Genomic DNA, 19,330 nt, shown 5'->3' with positions numbered 1-19,330 from the left:
TCAGGTGAGACACTGACCATTCTGATCCAGAATCACTGAGAAGCACTCATTAATCATATGATTACAAACAGGAGTCTCTTCCTTTCGAAGACAAGACCCATAGAACTCATTGAGTTGCACAGATAATGACAGAACAGGTGTAAACATGAAGCCGATGTACAGTCTTAAGAACTACGTGACAGACAAGCACCAAAGCAGAGGAATCCGCTTCAAAGACAGGATATAGGGTGGCCATGGAACAAATGTTACCCTTTCTCATTTAATAGGTTTGGAGAGAAATTTCTGATTTTAAGATTCAGACTAGGGTAGGCTAGGGAAATTTTTACAGGAGGCACGTGTAAGGAGAACCACCCACCAACCCCCGACCCCCAACAACGCAGGCCCCACAACTAGAATGTAAGCTCCATGCAGGCAGGAATTTTATGCAGTATGAGATCCTTTGGTACCTAACAGTGACTGGCAAGTGTTCAAAAATTTTTTTATTGTTGAATAAATGCCTTAATAGCAGACGAAGTGGTCCTTAGTGAACTAGAGCGACAGGATTTTGGTAAGTGTGATAAACTCAAGCAAATGCTAAGTATTGGATCATATATTCTAACTCACGTGGTCGTTGAGAGAAGATGTGAAAGCACTTTGAAAATATCAGGTAATATGGAAACAGAATTTCCTGATATGATCCTCAGTGCAAGAAAAGTGGTTGGGAAAAATCATGGCTAAGAGATTTTGAATTCTTTATTGTATTTCCTAAAGCTAGAGACTCAGAAATAATATATAATGAAGAGAAACAAACTGGCCTCTTCTTAATGATTCATCAAGAATAAAGAGAGAGGTCCCTGGCATCCCAGTGGTTAAGACTCTGAGATTCCACTCCAAGGAGCTTGGGTTCCATCCCTGGCCAGGGACCTAAGATCCCACCTATGGCAAATTGGAGGGAAAAAAAAAGAAAAAGACCATTTTACTTGGCCATGGATTTTTAGGTCATTTTTACTTCCAAATCCTGATGACTTGCTACATATCAGAATCACCTGAAAAGCATTCGAAATTTCAGATTCCCAAGGCTCTCCTCAATTGTTCTTAATCAGAATCGCCAGAAAGAGGTCTAGCAATCTGTCTTTAAATGCTTTCTCGGTGACTGTACAAAAAGAACATGGTGCATGATACTCCTTATGTTCCCAGTGTGACAAAATTTCTAATAAAAACATCCCTTCGCTTTGCTGTTGTACTGTTTTTTCATGGGTCTTGGATATGAGTTCCAGAGTTTGTCTTTAGTCTCTCATATGGAGAGATGCCCAGGTCTTTAGTCTCTTGTCTGAGAGATACCCAGGTCGGTAGGTGCCCAACATGCTACTGGAGATCAGTGGAGAAATAACTCCAGAAAGAATGAAGAGATGGAGCCAAAGCAAAAACACCACCCAGCTGTGGATGTGACTGTTGATGAAAGTAAGTCTGATGCTATAAAGAGCAATATTGCATAGGAACCTGGAATGTTAGGTCCATGAATCAAGGCAAATTGGAAGTGGTCAAACAGGCAATGACAAGAGTGAACATCGAATTTTAGGAATCAGTGAACTAAAATGGACTGGAATGGGTGAATTTAACTCAGATGACCCTTATATATACTACTGTGGGCAAGATTCCCTTAGAAGAAATGGAGTAGCCCTCATAGTCAACAAAAGAGTCTGAAATGCAGTACTTGCATTTCAAAAACGACAGAATGATCTCTGTTCATTTCCAAGCCACACCATTCAATATCACAGTAATCCAAGTCTATAACCTGATCAGTAATGCTTAAGAAGCTGAAGATGAATGGTTCTATGAAAACCTACAAGACCTTCTGGAACTAACACCCAAAAAAGATATCCTTTTCATTATAGGGGACTGGAATGCAAAAGTAGGAAATCAAGAAATACCTGGAGTAACAGGCAGGTTTGGCCTTGGAGTACAGAATGAAGCAGGGCAAAGGCTAATAGAGTTTTGCCAAGAGAATGCACTGGTCATAGCAAACACCCTCTTCCAACAACACAAGAGAAGACTCTACACATGGACATCACCAGATGGTCAATACCGAAATCAGATTGATTATATTTTTGCAGCCAAAGATGGAGAAGCTCTATACAGTCAGTAAAAACAAGACGGGAGGTGACTGTGGCTCAGATCATGAATTCCTTATTGCCAAATTGAGACTTAAATTGAAGGAAGTAGGGAAAACCACTAGACCATTCAGGTATGACCTAATTCAAATCCCTTATGATTATAGAGTGGAAGTGACAAATAGATTCAAGGGATTAGATCTGATAGAGTGCCTGAAGAACTATGGATGGAGGTTCGTGACATTGTACAGGAGGCAGTGATCATGACCATCCCCAAGAAAAAGAAATGCCAAAAGGCAAAATGGTTGTCTGAGGAGGCCTTACAAATACGTATGAAAAGAACAGAAGCAAAAGGCAAAGGAGAAAAAGAAATATATACCCATTCGAATGCAGAGTTCCAAAGAATAGCAAAGATAAGAAAGGCCTTCCTCAGTGATCAGTGCAAAGAAATAGAGGAAAACAATGGAATGGGAAAGAATAGAGATCCCTTCACAAAAATTAGAGATATCAAGGGAACATTCCATGCAAAGATGGGCTCAATAAAGGACAGAAATTGTATGGGCCAAACAGAAGCAGAAGATATTAAGAAGAGGTAGCAAGAATACACAGAAGAACTGTACAAAAAAGATCTTCATGACCCAAATAATCAGGATGGTGTGATCACTTATCTGGAGCCAGACATCCTGAAATGTGAAGTAGAGTGGCCCTTAGGAAGCATCACTACGAACAAAGCTAGTGGAGGTGATGGAATTCCAGTTGAGCTATTTCAAATCCTAAAAGATGATGCTGTGAAAGTGCTGCACTCAATATGCCAGCAAATTTGGAAAACTCAGCAGTGGCCACAGGACTGGAAAAGGTCAGTTTTCATTCCAATCCCAAAGAAAGGCAATGCCAAAGAATGCTCAAACTACCGCACAATTGCACTCATCTCATACTAACAAACTGATGCTCAACATTCTCCAAGCCAGGCTTCAACAATACATGAACCATGAACTTCCAGATGTTCAAGCTGGATTTAGAAAAGGCAGAGGAACCAGAGATCAAATTGCCAACATCCGTTGGATCATCAAAAAAGCAAGAGAGTTCCAGAAAAACATCTACTTCTGCTTTGTTGACTATGCCAAAGCCTTTGACTGTGTGGATCACCACAATCTGTGAAAAATTCTGAAAGAGATGGGAATACCAGACCACCTAACCTGCCTCCTGAGAAATCTGTATGTAGGTCAAGAAGCAACAGTTAGAACTGAACATGGAACAACAGGCTGGTTCCAAATTGGGAAAGGAATATGTCAAGGCTGTACATTGTCACTCTGCTTATTTAACTTATATGTAGAGTACATCATCAGAGAAGGCAATGGCACCCCACTCCAGTACTCTTGCCTGGAAAATCCCATGGACAGAGGAGCCTGGTAGGCTGCAGTCTATGGGGTCGCTAAGAGTTGGGCACAACTGAGCGACTTCACTTTCACTTTTCACTTTCATGCACTGGAGAAGGAAATGGCAACCCACTCCAGTGTTCTTGCCTGGAGAATCCCAGAGACAGTGGGCCCCCGTCTATGGGGTCACACAGAGTCGGACACAACTGAAGCGACTTAGCAGCAGCAGCAGCAGAGTACATCATGTGAAATACCAGGCTGGATGAAGCACAAGCTGGAAACAAGATTGCCAGGAGAAATATCAATAACCTCAGATGTGCAGATGACCCTACCCTTATGGCAGAAAGCAAAGAACTAAAGAGCCTCTTGATGAAAGTGAGAGTGAAAAAGTTGGCTTAAAGCTCAACATTCAGAAAACGAAGACCATGGCATCCGGTCCCATCACTTCATGGGAAATAGATGGGGAAACAGTGGTAACAGTGTCAGACTTTATTTTCGGGGGGCTCCAAAATCACTGCAGATGGTGACTGCAGCCATGAAATTAAAAGATGCTTGCTCCTTGGAAGAAACACTATGACCAACCTAGACAGCTTATTAAAAAGCAGAGACATTACTTTGCCAACAAAGATTCGTGTAGTCAAAGCTATGGTTTTTCCAGTAGTCATGTATGGATGTGAGAGTTGGACTATAAAGAAAGCTGACTGCCAGAGAACTGATGTTTTTGAACTGTGGTGTTGGAGAAGACTCTTGAGAGTCCCTTGGACAGCATGGAGATCCAACCAGTCTATCCTAAAGGAAATCAATCCTGAGTATTCATTGGAAGGATGATGCTGAAGCTGAAACTCCAATACTTTGGCCACCTGATGTGTAGAACTGACTGATTTGAAAAGACCATGATGCTGGGAAAAAATGAAGGTGGAAGAAGGGGACAACAGAGGATGAGATAGTTAGGTGGCATCACTGACTCAACGGACATGAGTTTGAGTAGGCTCCAGGAATTGGTAATGGACAGGGAAGCCTGGCATGCTGCAGTCCATGGGTCACAAAGAGTCAGACACAACTGAGCCACTGAACTGAACTGTTGGAGAGATGCAGGTAAAGCTAGGCCTGTCCCTTTATTTAAAACAGTACATGCTCAGTCATGCCTAAACCACAGTAGAATGCACAGCTTAGGCTAGAGCATGGATCAGTAAACTTTTTCTCTGGAAGCCCAGATAATAAATATGAGTTTTATAGGCCATGCATTCTCTGTCACAGTTACTCAATTCTGTCTTTATGTAAGGAAAGCTACCATAGACAATATATAAGTAAGTGGGTATGGCCATGTTCCAGTAAGACTTCATATATAAAAACAGTGTGCTGAATTTGGCCCATAGGCTGTAATCTGCTGACCCTAGACTATAAACTGGATCATGTAAAGGACTTTGGAGATCAGAGGACAGGTATAGGCTGCAGATACAAATAAGGAAGACATTACCTAAGACTGGATAAACTCACCCGATACCAATGAGAAATGAGAGCAAAAAAAAAAAAAAATCCAGGGAAATGCTGACATTTTAAAGGATGGACTGAAATAGAGGAGCCTGTAAAGGAAAATGAGAAGGAATGAAAAATTTAAAAAAAAAAATAGGAGTGTAAGGGCACTCAAGAAAAGGGAGAAATGATCAAGATTTTCACATGTTACAGAAAGAAATACTCATTTCTGTCATATCATCCTTGGCCTGGAATCTACTCAACCTCCTTGTTTTCTTATATTTTGAAGTATTTTTATAGTGTTGCTGTTAAATTTTTACATTTCAAAATTTTACCTGTTTATAAGTAACATAGTGAATATAGTAGGGTTGTTAAACATAAAGATGCTAATTGAGAGCAGGAGGAGAAGGGGCCAACAGAGGAAGAGATGGTTGGATGGCATCACCTGCTTAATGGACATGAGTTTCAGCAAACTCTGGGAGACAGTAAAGGACGGGAAGCCTGGTGTGCTGCAGTCCACAGGGTCACAGAGTCAGAATGACAGCAACTGAACAACAACAACAAAAATAAGTTGGTTTAGATTAACATGTAAACTTTTTTTTCAGAAAAAAGGGAATATTTTATAAACTATTTTTAAACTTGTAAAATCATAGAATTTTTCACATAAAATAAAAATTAAAAAGCCCAATTCTAGATATTTGGTAAATTTGCAATATTGGTTTAAATGCTTTCAGAAGACAATTGAAATCATGGTCAGTTTTGCAGCCTCTGTATATTGGTCACCTATATCCAGGATCCCTTTGTTGACAAATACAGATGAGTTATTAACGCTCAGTGTTTAGGGAATCAAAGCAGCACACTTTGGGGGACTGCTTGTTTGAATCAGGATTCAATCAAAACATAAAAATCATGTAGTAATTTGAACAATAATTGAAGAATTACTGACTATAGCAGAAGGTTGCAGTGGGGAGGGATTGGATAGTAAAGAGTAAAGAGAATGCTAAAAGATAGTAATGTTAGTTGCTCAGTCGTGTCTGACTCTTTGTGACCCCATGGACTGTGGCCCGCCAGGATCCTCTGTCCATGGGATTCTCCAGGCAAGAATACTGGAGTGGATTACCATTCCCTTCTCCAGAGGATCTTTCCAACCCAGGGATCGAACCCGGGTCTCTTTCATTGCAGGCAGATTCTTTACCATCTGAGCTACAGAGAAGATCCAAAAATAGGAGAAATGCAAATATAATTTGGGAGGAGCTACAACCCTTCAAACTGAGTTAGAGCTCTCTCTCTCCAGGCTAAGATCCTGACCTGACTGGAGAATGTGCAGCCAGCAGTGTAAGGGGAGTGCCAGAGAAAGTGTTGCTCCCTGGGTGCTGCCTGGATTGCAGGATCCAGGCACTGGATAAGTTGCGAGCATGGCAGGAGCTGAACACTGGAAAAGCCATGCTTGCTGCACGGAGCCTACCAAGAGGAGAAACTGGAGCAGGAAGAAAAGCCCCTTCCTCCTGTAATGTCTCTCTAACCCCCTCTGCTGAGAAAGTATAACATCATGCTGCTTGACAAAGGGAAAACAAAGGGTTCATCTTCCTTTTTGGAGAAAAGGCAAAGAAGGGTAAATTGGGATGGAGAGGCAATAAATTATTTAAAAACTCTTTTGGCCATGCCACAGGGCATGTGGGATCTCAGCTCCATGACCCAGTGCCCCCTGCATTGGCAGTGTAGAGTTTTAACCACGTACCACCAGAGAAGTCCCTAACACATTGATTACTTATTACTTACTTTTGGCTGTGCTGGGCTTTCACTGCTATGCGCTGGCGTTCTCTAGTTGTGGTCAGTGGGCGCTACTCTTCAGTGCGTTATGTGAGCTTCTCACTGCTGTGTCTTCTCTTGCTGCAGAGCGTGGGCTCTTGGTGCCCGGGCTTCAGTAGTTGCAGGGTGTAGGCTCAGTACTTGTGGCTGTCAGGGTCCGTTGTTCTGCAGCGTGTGGAATCTTTCTGGACCAGGGACTGAACCCATGTCCCCTGTGTTGGCAGGCAAATTCTTATCCACTGTACCACCAGGGAAGTCCCCCATAATAAACTATTTTTGACACAACAACACTGTGTACTTGAGGCTAGCAAAGCTCCCCAGCTCAAGGCAACATCACCTTTGGTTGTGGAATATGCTGTCATAAGATGATGGCTTCCAATTTTTTGCCATCTTGTCCTAAATGTATATTTATTTTCTAAGGTATGAAATATGGGGGAAAGTTACACTGCAAAATACCCTTGAATTCATTCTTTTCAACCTCTTATATCCCATCCATCACCAGATTCTAAAAGTTTTACTTTTTACCTTCTAAATATTTCTCTGATGTGTCCATTCATCTCTTTCTCCCTACTGCCACCACCCACGTTTAGCCATGATCATTTAGCTTTTTCCTAGACTACTAGAATAATCACTCAGTAGTTTCGTCCATATCAGCCTCAACTCCAATCTATTTCCTACTCTGTAGCTAGAGTGTTCTTTACTTTTTAAATTTTTATCTTGAAATAATTATAGCTTTAACAGGAAGTTGCAAAGAAATGTACAGGGAAGTCCTGTGCATTCTTCCCTCGGTCTCCCCCAATGTTAACATCATGTACAACTATGTTTTTGTTGTTCAGTCACTAAGTTGTGTCCGACTCTTGCGACCCTATGGATTCTCCAGGCAAGAATACTGGAGTGGGTTGCCACTTCCTTCTCCAGGGGATCTTTCCAGCCCATGGATTGAACCTGCATCTCCTGCATTGGCAGGAGGATTCTAGAAGCACCAGGGAAGGCCCGTGTACAGTTATAGTACAGTCAGTTCATTCATGTCCGACTCTTTGCAACCCCATGGACTGCAGCACACCAGGCCTCCCTGTCCATCACCAACTCCTGGAGTTTACTCAAACTCATGTCTATCGAGTCAGTGATCCCATCTAACTATCTCATCCTCTATCGTCCCCTTCTCCTCCCACCTTCAACTTTTCCAAGCATCAGGGTCTTTTCAAATCAGTCAGTTCTATATATCAGGTGGCCAAAGTACTGGAGTTTCAGCTTCAGCATCAGTCCTTCCAATGAATATTCAGGACTGATTTCCTTTAGGACAGACTGGTTGGATCTCCTAGCTCTCCAAGGGACCCTCAAGAGTCTTCTCCAACACCACAGTTCAAAAGCATCAATTCTTCAGCACTCAGCTTTCTTTATAGTCCAACTCTCACATCCATACATGACTACTGGAAAAACCAAAGCTTTGACTAGATGGACATTTGTTTGCAAAGTAATGTCTCTGCTTTTTAATATGCTGTCTAGGTTTGTCATCACTTTTTTTCCCCCAAGAAGCAAGCATCTTTTAATTTCATGGTTGCAGTCACCATCTTCAGGGATTTTGGAGCCCAAAATAATGAAGTCTCTTGCTGTTTCCATTGTTTCCCCATCTACTTGCCATGAGTGATGGGACCTGATGTCGTGATCTTAGTTTTCTGAATGTTGAGCTTTAAGCCAACTTTTTCACTCTCCTCTTTCACTTTCATCAAGAGGCTCTTTAGTTCTTTGCTTTCTGCCATAAGTGTGGTGTCATCTGCATATCTAAGGTTATTGATATTTCTCCCGGCAATCTTGATTCCAGCTTGTGCTTCCTCCAGCCCAACGTTTCTCATTATGTACTCTGCATATAAGTTAAATAAGCAGGGTGACAAAATACAGCCTTGATGTACTCCTTTCCCGACTTGGAACCAGTCTATTGTTCCATGTCCAGTTCTAATTGTTGCTTCTTGTACAATATAGTACAATATTGAAAAACAAAAATTTAAATTTTAAAGAAATTTATATTGGTACAATCCATAGAACTTATTCAGATTTTACCAATTATACATACATGAGTGTATATATGTGTGTGTGTGTAGGTCTATACAATTTTATCACATGTATAACCACTACCACAACCAAAATACTTATACAATCAGCACCAGATTCCCTGATAACGATTCTCTAGTGTTCTCTTCACAGCTACACCCATCCACTCTCCTAACCCATTAGTGGCAGCCACTAACCTATTTTGCATTTTTATAGTTATCTTATTTCATTAAGGTTACACAAATGAAACCATGCAGTATTTATCCCTTTGAGATTTTGTTCATGTAATATAATTTTCTTGAACTTAATCCAAGTTATAATGTGTGTCAATATTTTACTTCTTTTTAACTGTTTAGTAGTACTCCTATTCCATGGTATGGATGTACCACAGTTTGTTAAACTATTTACACATTGAAGTACTACATAGGTAGTTTCTCTTTTTTTTTTTGCTATTATGAGCACCCATGAACAAGTTCCTGTATAAAATTAAGTCTTCATTTAATGCAGTTGCTGGGTTATATGGTAAGTTCATTTTTAGTTTGAAGTAACCACCAACCTGTTTTCCAAAATGTACAGAGCGCTTTTTAAATGCAATCTCATCTTTTCATCACTTTACATAAAACTTCTCAATGGCTTCCCACTGTTATTACAATTAAGGCTAGATTGTTTTTTCTAAACAGAAACTATAAGGCTTATACAATAATTTCCACTGATTTCTCCAGCTTCATCCTGTACCACTGCCCTTGCTCTTACTGTTCACTGACCTTTTAAAAGTTTCCTGCAACATTCTCCTGCCTCAGGGGCTTTACAAATGCTGTTTTCTATTTCAGGAATGCTCTTCTCCCTACTCCTAATCTAATTAACTCAAACTCTTTCATTCTCAAGTATTTCTCTCCTCAGGGACGCCTCCCTGTAGTCTACCTCAGATTCTGTTTTTTCATGTACTTTCCTTCTTCACTTCTCTGTTTGAAACTACGTATTAATTCTTGTGACTATCTGATTATATTTTCTCTTTATTGTCAGACTTCAAAATTCATGAGAAAAGGGTTGTGTTGATTTTTATTTATTATTATCTGGCACATATTATGTGCTAAACAAACATTTTTTGGAATGAATGAATGAATTATATACTTGCTGAGAATTCAGTGTCAAAGTCTTAACCTTCTATAATTTTGTCTATTGATTATTTAAGTTATACTAACTACTCTAAGCTTCCCTGGTGGCTCCGTGGTAAAGAATCTGCCTACCAATGCAGGAGACATGGGTTTGATACCTGGGTTGGAAAGATTCCCTGGAGAAGGAAATGGCAACTCACTCCAGTATTCTTGCCTGGGAAATTCCATGGACAGAGGAGCTTGGCGGGTTATAGTTTATGGAGTCACAAAAGAGTTCAGTTCAGTTCACTTCAGTCACTCAGTCGTGTCCGCCTCTTTGCAACCTCGTGAATCGCAGCACACCAGGCCTCCCTGTCCATCACCAACTCCCAGAGTTCACTCAGACTCATGTCCATCGAGTCCGTGATGCCATCCAGCCATCTCATCCTCTGTCGTCCCCTTCTCCTCCTGCCCCCAATCCCTCCCAGCATCAGAGTCTTTTCCAATGAGTCAACTCTTCGCATGAGGTGGCCAAAGTACTGGAGTTTCAGCTTCAGCATCATTCCTTCCAAAGCAATCCCAGGGCTGATCTCCTTTAGAATGGACTGGTTGGATCTCCTTGCAGCCCAAGGAACTCTCAAGAGTCTTCTCCAGCACCACAGTTCAAAAGCATCAATTCTTCAGCACTCAGCCTTCTTCACAGTCCACTCTCACATCCATACATGACCGCAGGAAAAACCATAGCCTTGACTAGATGGACCTTAGTCGGCAAAGTAATGTCTCTGCTTTTGAATATGCTGTCTAGGTTGGTCATAACTTTTCTTCCAAGGAGTAAGCGTCTTTTAATTTCATGGCTGCAATCACCATCTGCAGTGATTTTGGAGCCCCCCAAAATAAAGTCTGACACTGTTTCCACTGTTTCCCCATCCATTTCCCAAAGGAGTTAGACAGCATCTTCTCTGGCAGTTTAGTGGTCAAGACTCTGCTCTTCCACTGCAGAGGACCCATGTTCGATTCCTGCTTATTGAACTAAGATCCCACATGCTGCACTTGGCAGCCAAAAGAAACAAAGAATAGAAGAGTCAGACAGGACTTAATGACCAAACAAACTACTCTAAAGCTGGAGAAAAAGATACATTAACTACTCAGGTTTAAAGTGGTCAACTAAGTAATAGATTCCTTTAGCCAAATTTCTGCTTCCCTGATGGCTCAGTTTGTAAAGAATCCCCCTGCAATGCAAGAGACCCTGGTTCAATTCCTGAGTTCGGAAGATCCCCTGGAGAAGGGAAAGGCTACCCATTTCAGTAACTGAGCGACTTTCAGACATAGACAAATTTCAGTCATATATAGTTTAGATGAATACATTATGAAATGTATTATTTCAGACCAAGCATTTTCTCAGGATTCCTCCTGGATGATTGTTACTGAAAAATAACAAAGAAAACGATTGATTGGGCATATATAATCCTTTTAACATATTCAGGAGTTTAGCAATACAAGAAAGGGACAAGTGTCTATGTATCTGTTCATCTTGATCATTGTCATATGAACTTGACATACCCTTTGTAATAACCACAGACTTGAATTTAAGATAATCAAGGAAGGTCCTTAGAATCTTTCCTGGGACAGTGTGGTTAAAGCATTCATGGTTAAATGGGGTGCCTCCAGTGGGACACCTGTGTCTGATCTTTTATTCTAAAGACATAGTGAGTCATGTACTTCTTATGTGACAGCTGATAAAGCAATATGGCAAAGTAATATGGGAGTTTTGCCTTGTTTTGCTCTGTTTCTTACAGCAAAATGGGAAAAGAGGCAGATTTTTTTCAGGATATAAATACTGCCAACATAGGCAGACTGCAACACTGTGGGTGCTCGAGAAATTTTTTAAGAGCATGTGGGAATGAGAAAGATATGTGCATATTTGTGAATGAAACACAGCACAGCAGGACTACCTAAGGAACATGACAAATCTGGGTGTTAAAACAACAAACTGTAAATATGGAACAATTGTCATTTAATGAAATCTCTTTTTAAAAAGACAGAAAATGTGCCAATTTTAAGCCTTTTTAGTTTGTATGTGTGTTGGCAGGGAAAGATTGGGAAAGGGGAGGTAAGACAATGACAAGTTGGCACAGAAACATTTCTTTGAGTTCCCCCAGTTTTTTGTACATTGAGATTTTTTTATGAAGATATAATTTATGTCATAAAATTCACCATTGAATATGTACCATTTAGCATATAGTATAATTCACTTTTTACTGTCTGTTATTATATTCATAGAGTTGTGCCAACCATCACCACTATCTAAATCTGAATATTTTCATCACCCCAAATAGAAACTCTGTGCTGATCAGCAGTCACCCCTATTGTATTCACTGGTGATTCTTACCTGAATCAGTTATTACTATCATAGTTGCAAAATGGTCATTTCTAACGCTGCCACTCCTCTACATTTCTTAGTCGACATTCTAGTATAAGAAAGAGCTTTCTCCTTTTTTTCCTCTCTCCCTCCTATCTTTCCTTCCTGTCAGAATTAACTTATTTTATTCAAGGTATTATAATAGTAATTCATTATTCATTGTAATATTCAATTTGTTCTAGATTTGGCTAGTTGGAGCCCTTTGGGTGATTCCTGTAATCTTTTAAACATATCCCATAATTTCTTGAACAATTACTTTCCTTCTGACACAAGATGTTCCAGGATTAAATACTGTCTCTGCCCCAGCCCTAGATTTAGCAATTTTCCTCAAGGAGCCCTGGTTCCTTTCAGTGGGAAATTGTATTTAAAAAACAGAGTGCTTGATGCACTCGTTGCCAATAAGTGTCATTGTTTATAGACTCTGGAAAAATGCAGTTTCATATGGTGCAACTACATACAGTAAATCATGAATTCATATCAATACGTATGAATACCTCCAATTCCAAACCAATTTCACATGGTTCTTTGTCTTTACCCCTTCCCTCCTAGTATCTTTCTTCTCTTGAATTGAGAACCCTGGCTCCCAGAGTTCCCATATTTATTATAGCTTTTGTTACAAAATAAGCAAAATGTAAAAGTACAGGTTTTTAATGTTCAAATGTATATTAACCATGCATACAGATGATAAGCATATGCACTCATGTATACATGCACAGTTTGAGAGTATATGGTCATTCGTTTGAATTTTAGTCAGGCTCTTTTTTCCCCAAAATGTCAACCTCACCACTTGTTGCTCCACTATTATTTTGATTGTCACTTCACCATGCTTTTGGATTGTAAAATTGCCCTGGTTTTAAAGAATTATCTATTAAAAATGTATATTACCTAGCTCTAACCACTTTATAGTTTACACCTTACAAGTAAATTGGTAGATAGCTCTTATAAGACTGAACTGGAAGGAACTTGAAATGAAGACCGGTGAGAAAGACAGCAATGAGAATTGGAGGAAGTCAGGGAGGGTCTAATAGAGCAAAAGGCCATTTTACTAATTATTAAAGAGGAGAGTGAAAAAGTTGGCTTAAAGCTCAACATTCAGAAAACAAAGATCATGGCATCTGGTCCCATCACTTCAATGGGGAAACAGTGGAAACAGTGTCAGACTTTATTTTGGGGGGCTCCAAAATCACTGCAGATGGTGATTGCAGCCATGAAATCAAAAGACGCTTACTCCTTGGAAGGAAAGTTATGACCAACCTAGATAGCATATTCAAAAGCAGAGACATTACTTTGCCAACAAAGGTGCGTCTAGTCAAAGCTATGGTTTTTCCAGTGGTCATGTATGGATGTGAGAGTTGGACTGTGAAGAAAGCTGAGCGCTGAAGAATTGATGCTTTTGAACTGTGGTGTTGGAGAAGACTCTTGAGAGTCCCTTGGGCTACAAGGAGATCCAACCAGTCCATTCTAAAGGAGATCAGCCCTGGGTGTTCTTTGGAAGGAATGATGCTAAAGCTGAAACTCCAGTACTTTGGCTACCTCATGCGAAGAGTTGACTCATTGGAAAAGACCCTGATGCTGGGAGGGATTGGGGGCAGGAGGAGAAGGGGACGACAGAGGATGAGATGGCTGGATGGCATCACTAACTCGATGGATGTGAGTTTGAGTGAACTCTGGGAGTTGGTGATGGACAGGGAGGCCTGGCGTGCTGCGATTCACGGGGTCGCAAAGAGTCGGACATGAGCGACTGAACTGAACTGAATTTTCTTTATACTGATCTGAATATATGTATAAACACATGTAAAAGAAATAAATCAGCATGTATACTGGTTAAGTACCAAGACATCTGGATCCAGGCTGCCTGACTTCAAATCCTATTTCTACATTTATTAGTTGTGTAATCCTGGGAGTTCCTTGATCTTTCTGTGCCTCACTGGTCTCATCTACAATAGGGACAATTATACCATCTACTCAAGGGGCTGTTTTGAGGATTAAATGAGTCACTGTACATCAAGTGCTTAGAATAGTAGCAAGTGTATATAGGATTCTGCTGGGCTTTTTACAATCAGGTCTTTAATGTTTTGTTCATTTATCTGTGGTTTTGTTCATTTAGATTGTACAGGTGTCCAAAATTATCTTTTCCATGTGGAAAATTCTTTAGAAAACTTCTTAGGATTTTTATTTGAATTGCCTTAAGTATATAGATTTATTTGGGGGTTTTGAAATTTTAAAAATAATGAATGTTCCTATCCATTAACTTGGGCTCTCTCCTTCTGTAAATAGTTCTTCAAATATATGCTTTAACAGAGGTTTATAATTTTCTCTGTAAAAGGCTTACATGTTTGTTATGATATTTTTAATCCTTAATTATTGTTGATATGGTAAATTATACCTTTAAAAATTACACATTGTAGGGGTTTGTTGCGGATAAATTAGAACTTTATTGTACTTTGTATTTTGATCCTATACCCAAGAATCTTGCTTAAATCTTCTGTTTGGACCAACGGTTTGTCTATAGACTTCTCTTGGATTTCCTATGTAGACAGTCGTCATATGCATGTAATGATAGTTTCTTCATTTACAATTCTACCTACTAACCTGGTTCATGTGGGCTGGTATTGTTTTCAAGGTTCATCGATGCTGTAACATGTATCAGAACTTAATGTCTTTTTTTGGGTGAATAATATTTCATTTTCTGGACACACTATTTTGTTTACCTATTCATCTGCTGATGGACATTTGGGTTGTCTCTAACTTTAGTTATTGTGAATAAACCTGCAGTTAACACTGGTGTACAAGTATCTGTTTCAGTCTTTGTTTTCAGTCACAAAGAGTCGGACATGACTGAGCGACTTCACTTCACTTCACCTAGAAGTAGAATAGGTGGCCCACATGGTAATTTTTTTGTTTGTTTCATATGGTAATTCTACATTTAGCTTTTTGAGGAATCCAAACGGTTTTCCACATTGGCTTCACCATTTTGTGTTCCTACTAGCCACGACTGAGCGACTTCACTTTCACTTTTCACTTTCACCCATTGGAGAGGGAAATGGCAACCCTCTAAAGTATTCTTGCCTGGAGAATCGCGGGGATGGGGGAGCCTCGTGGGCTGCTGTCTTTGGAGTCACACAGTCAGACACGATTGAAGCGACGATTGAAGCGACTTAGCAGCAGCAGCAGCAGCAGATGTGTGAGGGCTCATTATAGCCATTGTAGTAGATATGAAGTGGCATCTCATCGTAGTCTGATTTGCATTTCTCCTGTGACTCAGGATGGTGAACATCTTTTCATATTCTTGTTAGCCATTTGCCTACTTCTTTGGAGTAATGCTGAGTTGTTTGTATATTTTGGAAATTAAGTCCTTATTGGCCAAATCATTTGCAAATATTTTCTCCCAGTCCACAGCTTGTCTGTTTTGTTTGTTTATGGTTTCCTTTGCTGTGCAAATACTTTTAAGTTTAACTAGGTTCCATTTGTTTATTTTTGCTTTTATTTCTACTGCCTTGGGAGACTGGGGTCATTATGTTTTAAGTGGCAACAACATACAGGAAGATTTTTTCATCCAACCCTTAAAGTAGGAGTAGTTTGTTTACAACAGATATAATTGTATTTTTCCTACCATATTATTCTATTCTTTTTCTCAGGGTTATCTTTGCTTTTTTTCCCGTCTACTTCATTGTCTTCTCTTAAATTGATCGTGTCTTTATTTCCTTTTCTACCTAAATTAGTAGACTCAGAAATGATAACTTCTCTATTATTTTAGCACTTAATCTTAAATTTTTAAGTTATTTTTCTAAAGAATGCTAGAATACTTTGGCTCTGCTCAGTTTTCTTCTAGCCTTATGGCTCACTCTTTCTAGTATTTTAGTTTAACCTTGTTTTCATATAAAATTCATTAGTAGTATTTTGGTTTTATATAGTCAATGTTAATTTAGGATTACCCACCTTTTTCTCTTTGCTCATCATGAATTTTTAAAAAAGTTTTATTGAGATGTAACTTGTATACCAGGTACTTCCCTGGTGGTCCAGCAGTTAAGGCTCTGTTTCCACTGCAGGGGGCACAGGTTCGATCCCTGGTCAGGGAACTAAGATCCCACATACCATGTGGTATGGGCAAAAAAAGAAAAAAGGTAGCTCATATACTATACAATATACCCATTTAAATTATACAATTCAAGTTTTTTTTAGCATATTCACAGAATTGTTCAACCATCATCACAATCAATTTCAGAACATTTTCATCTCTCCAAAAGAAACCTCATACCCATCACTGAACATTCCCCATTCACTACAAACTTCCAGTCCCTTGGAGCCACTAGTCTACTTTCTGTCTCTATAGATACATGTTGCTCTTTTAGACTGCGTTCATTCACGTAGTATTTTAAAAAACTCATGCTTGCTATAGCACTTATCAGTACTTAAATTCCTTTATATTGCTGAATAAAGTCCACTGAGTTAATATACCACATTCCATTTATCCAGTCATGAGCTGGTAGACATTTCGGTTTTTTCCACTTTGTGGCTATTATAAATACTGCTGCTGTGATTATGCCTGTATAAATTTTTGTATGAACATGTTTTACTTCTTTTGGGTATATATCTAAGGAGTGAAATGCTGGGTCATATGGTAACACTATGTTACTTTCTGATGAACTGCTAAACTAAATAGTTTAGAGGCTATACCTTTTACATTCCCACCAGCAATCTGAAAGGGTCCTAATTTCTCCACATTCTTGTCAACACTTGTTATGATCTTTTTATTTTAGTCACCCTAGTAGATATCGGCTCATTATATTTTTGATTGGTATCTCCTGCTTATTGTTGCTTCTTCTCATATACAGTGTGGAGTTCTGTAATTCCACACTGTAGTTATTTTTTGTGTGTGATGTCTTGAAGATATTATCCCATCATCTTCTTGCTTCTTTTATTGAGAAATCTTCTTAGTGAAATCTATTAATCATTTTTTCCCTCTAACTTCCTTTAAATTCTTATCTTTGTCTTTGATGTTCTTCAGTTCACCAAATTCACATCGTGATGTGGGAGAAGAAAATGGCAATCCACTCCAGTATTCCTACCTGGAAAATCCCATGGACAGAGCGTGGAAGGCTACAGTCCATGGGGTTGCAAAGAGTCGGACACAAGTTAGCGACTAAACTGCAGCAGCAGAGACTCCTTTGCCTAGAAAAATTTTTTGTATTGTTTGTTTTGTCCAGAGTTCTAAGTTAGAATTGGGGAAAACAGAACAATGACTGTTGGAGTTGTCAGACTGGAGAGACTTTGCAGATATTCAGACTATCTCCTTTTGATACAAAATCTTTATGGTATTTTTGTGTATTGTAAACAATGCATTTCGTACATTCAAGATTGTTATAGTCTGTGTGCTTTCACTGTGGCAACAGTCCTTAAAATTGAATGTGAGATAATCATTTTCTTCTTTTACTCTCATTAGAACCTCTGATAAAATGCTGAATACAACTGAAGACTTTCTTAATATGGAAAAAAAAAGACATCTTGCTGTATTTTTTATTTTTAGACTGAGGATTATGCTTCCTGAATCCCAAGAATTTCATAAATTTTGTCATATTCTTTTTGAAAATTGCTTAGCCTTCATTCTTTCACTTTAGAATGACTGTCAGATGTATGTTGAATCTTCTGTTTATTTCTATTTTCTATTTATCTACTGTGCTGCATCCTGGACAATTTCCTCACATCTTCCAGTTTTAGAATATTCAATGTAGTTGATATGCTGTTAAGTGGATTTTCAAAAATTCAACAACTATTTTTTTTCATAATTTCTAGGAAATCTATTCATTTATCTTTTTAATGTACTTGTTCCCTTGTGGCTGAACTGGTAAAGAATCCACCTACAACATGGGATACCTGGGTTCGATCCCTGGGTTGGGAAGATCCCCGGAGAAGAGAACGGCTACCCACTCCAGTGTGGCCTGGAGGATTCCATGGACTGTATAGGCCACGGGGTTGCAAAGAGTCAGAAACAACTGAGTGACTTCCACTTTTCTTATTTTTTTATATAGTTTCTCATTCTCTTATGTTTTCTTTCTTTCATGTCCTCCACAGTCAGCACAATGTCATTTCAAGAAGCTCCTGTTCTATTTTTCAGTTCCCCTTTCATTACCCAAATTGGGAGATTTTTAAAAAAATAATTCAGCTACCTTACAAAGTTTGTTTGGGTCATATTTTACCTGTCATTTCTAGATTTTTTTAAGTGGAAGGGCTTTCAATATTTCTCAATCATTTTTTATAATATTAAAAAACAAAAATTTTAACTGAATTAGAAATGTGTCTATCTGGATGAGTCATAGCTATTAGGCTTTTTATTTCTAAGGTAAGCAGTCATCTACTGGAATGGGAAAATTGCTCCTTCCTTGTTGCTACTCAATAAATGCCAGATGAAAACAATTCTAAGATGCCTTGCTGTTGTTGTTCAGTTGCTAAGTCATGTCCGACTCTTTATGACCCTGTGGACTGCAGCATGCCAGGTTCCCTGTCCTTCACTATCTCCAGAAGTTTGTTCAAATTCATGTCCAGTGAGTCAGTGATACTATCCAACTATCTCATCCTCTGATGCCCCCTTATCCTCCTATCCTCAATCTTTCCCAGCATCAGGGTCTTTTCCAGTCAGCTCTTCGTATCAGGTGGCCGAAGTATTGGAGCTTCAGCATCAGTCCTTCAAATGAATATTTAGGGTTGATTTCCTTTAGGATTGACTGGCTGGATCGCCTTGCAGTCCAAGGGACTCTCAAGAGTCTTCTCCAAGGCCACAGTTCAAAAGCATCAATTTTTTGGCTCTCAGCTTTCTTTATAGTCCAGTTCTCACATCCACACCTGACTACTGGAAAAACCATAGCTTTGACTGTATGGATCTTTGTCAACAAAGTAATGTCTTTGCTTTTTAATATTCTGTGGGTTTGTTATAGCTTTTCTTCCAAGGAACAAGCGTCTTTTAATGTCATGGCTGCAGTCACCATCTGTAGTGATTTTGAAGCCCAAGAAAATAAACAGCTG

General features: G+C 39.3%; 1 protein-coding gene across 1 annotated transcript in view; it reads right to left on the bottom strand.

Moving 5' to 3' along the window:
• Window positions 1-19,330, bottom strand: part of PRTG (protogenin) — a 171,191-nt gene continuing 151,861 nt past the window's right edge. The window contains exon 21 of the mRNA XM_052647366.1: window positions 1-171. Within this exon, the coding sequence (XP_052503326.1) occupies window positions 1-171 (171 nt within the window). The remainder of the gene's footprint in view (window positions 172-19,330) is intronic.

Source organism: Budorcas taxicolor, chromosome 10 (assembly GCF_023091745.1).
Source record: "Budorcas taxicolor isolate Tak-1 chromosome 10, Takin1.1, whole genome shotgun sequence".
NCBI classification, from domain to species: domain Eukaryota; kingdom Metazoa; phylum Chordata; class Mammalia; order Artiodactyla; family Bovidae; genus Budorcas; species Budorcas taxicolor.
The sequence above is the reverse complement of the archived record's forward strand: the minus strand, read 5'-3'. Positions and strand labels throughout refer to the sequence as shown.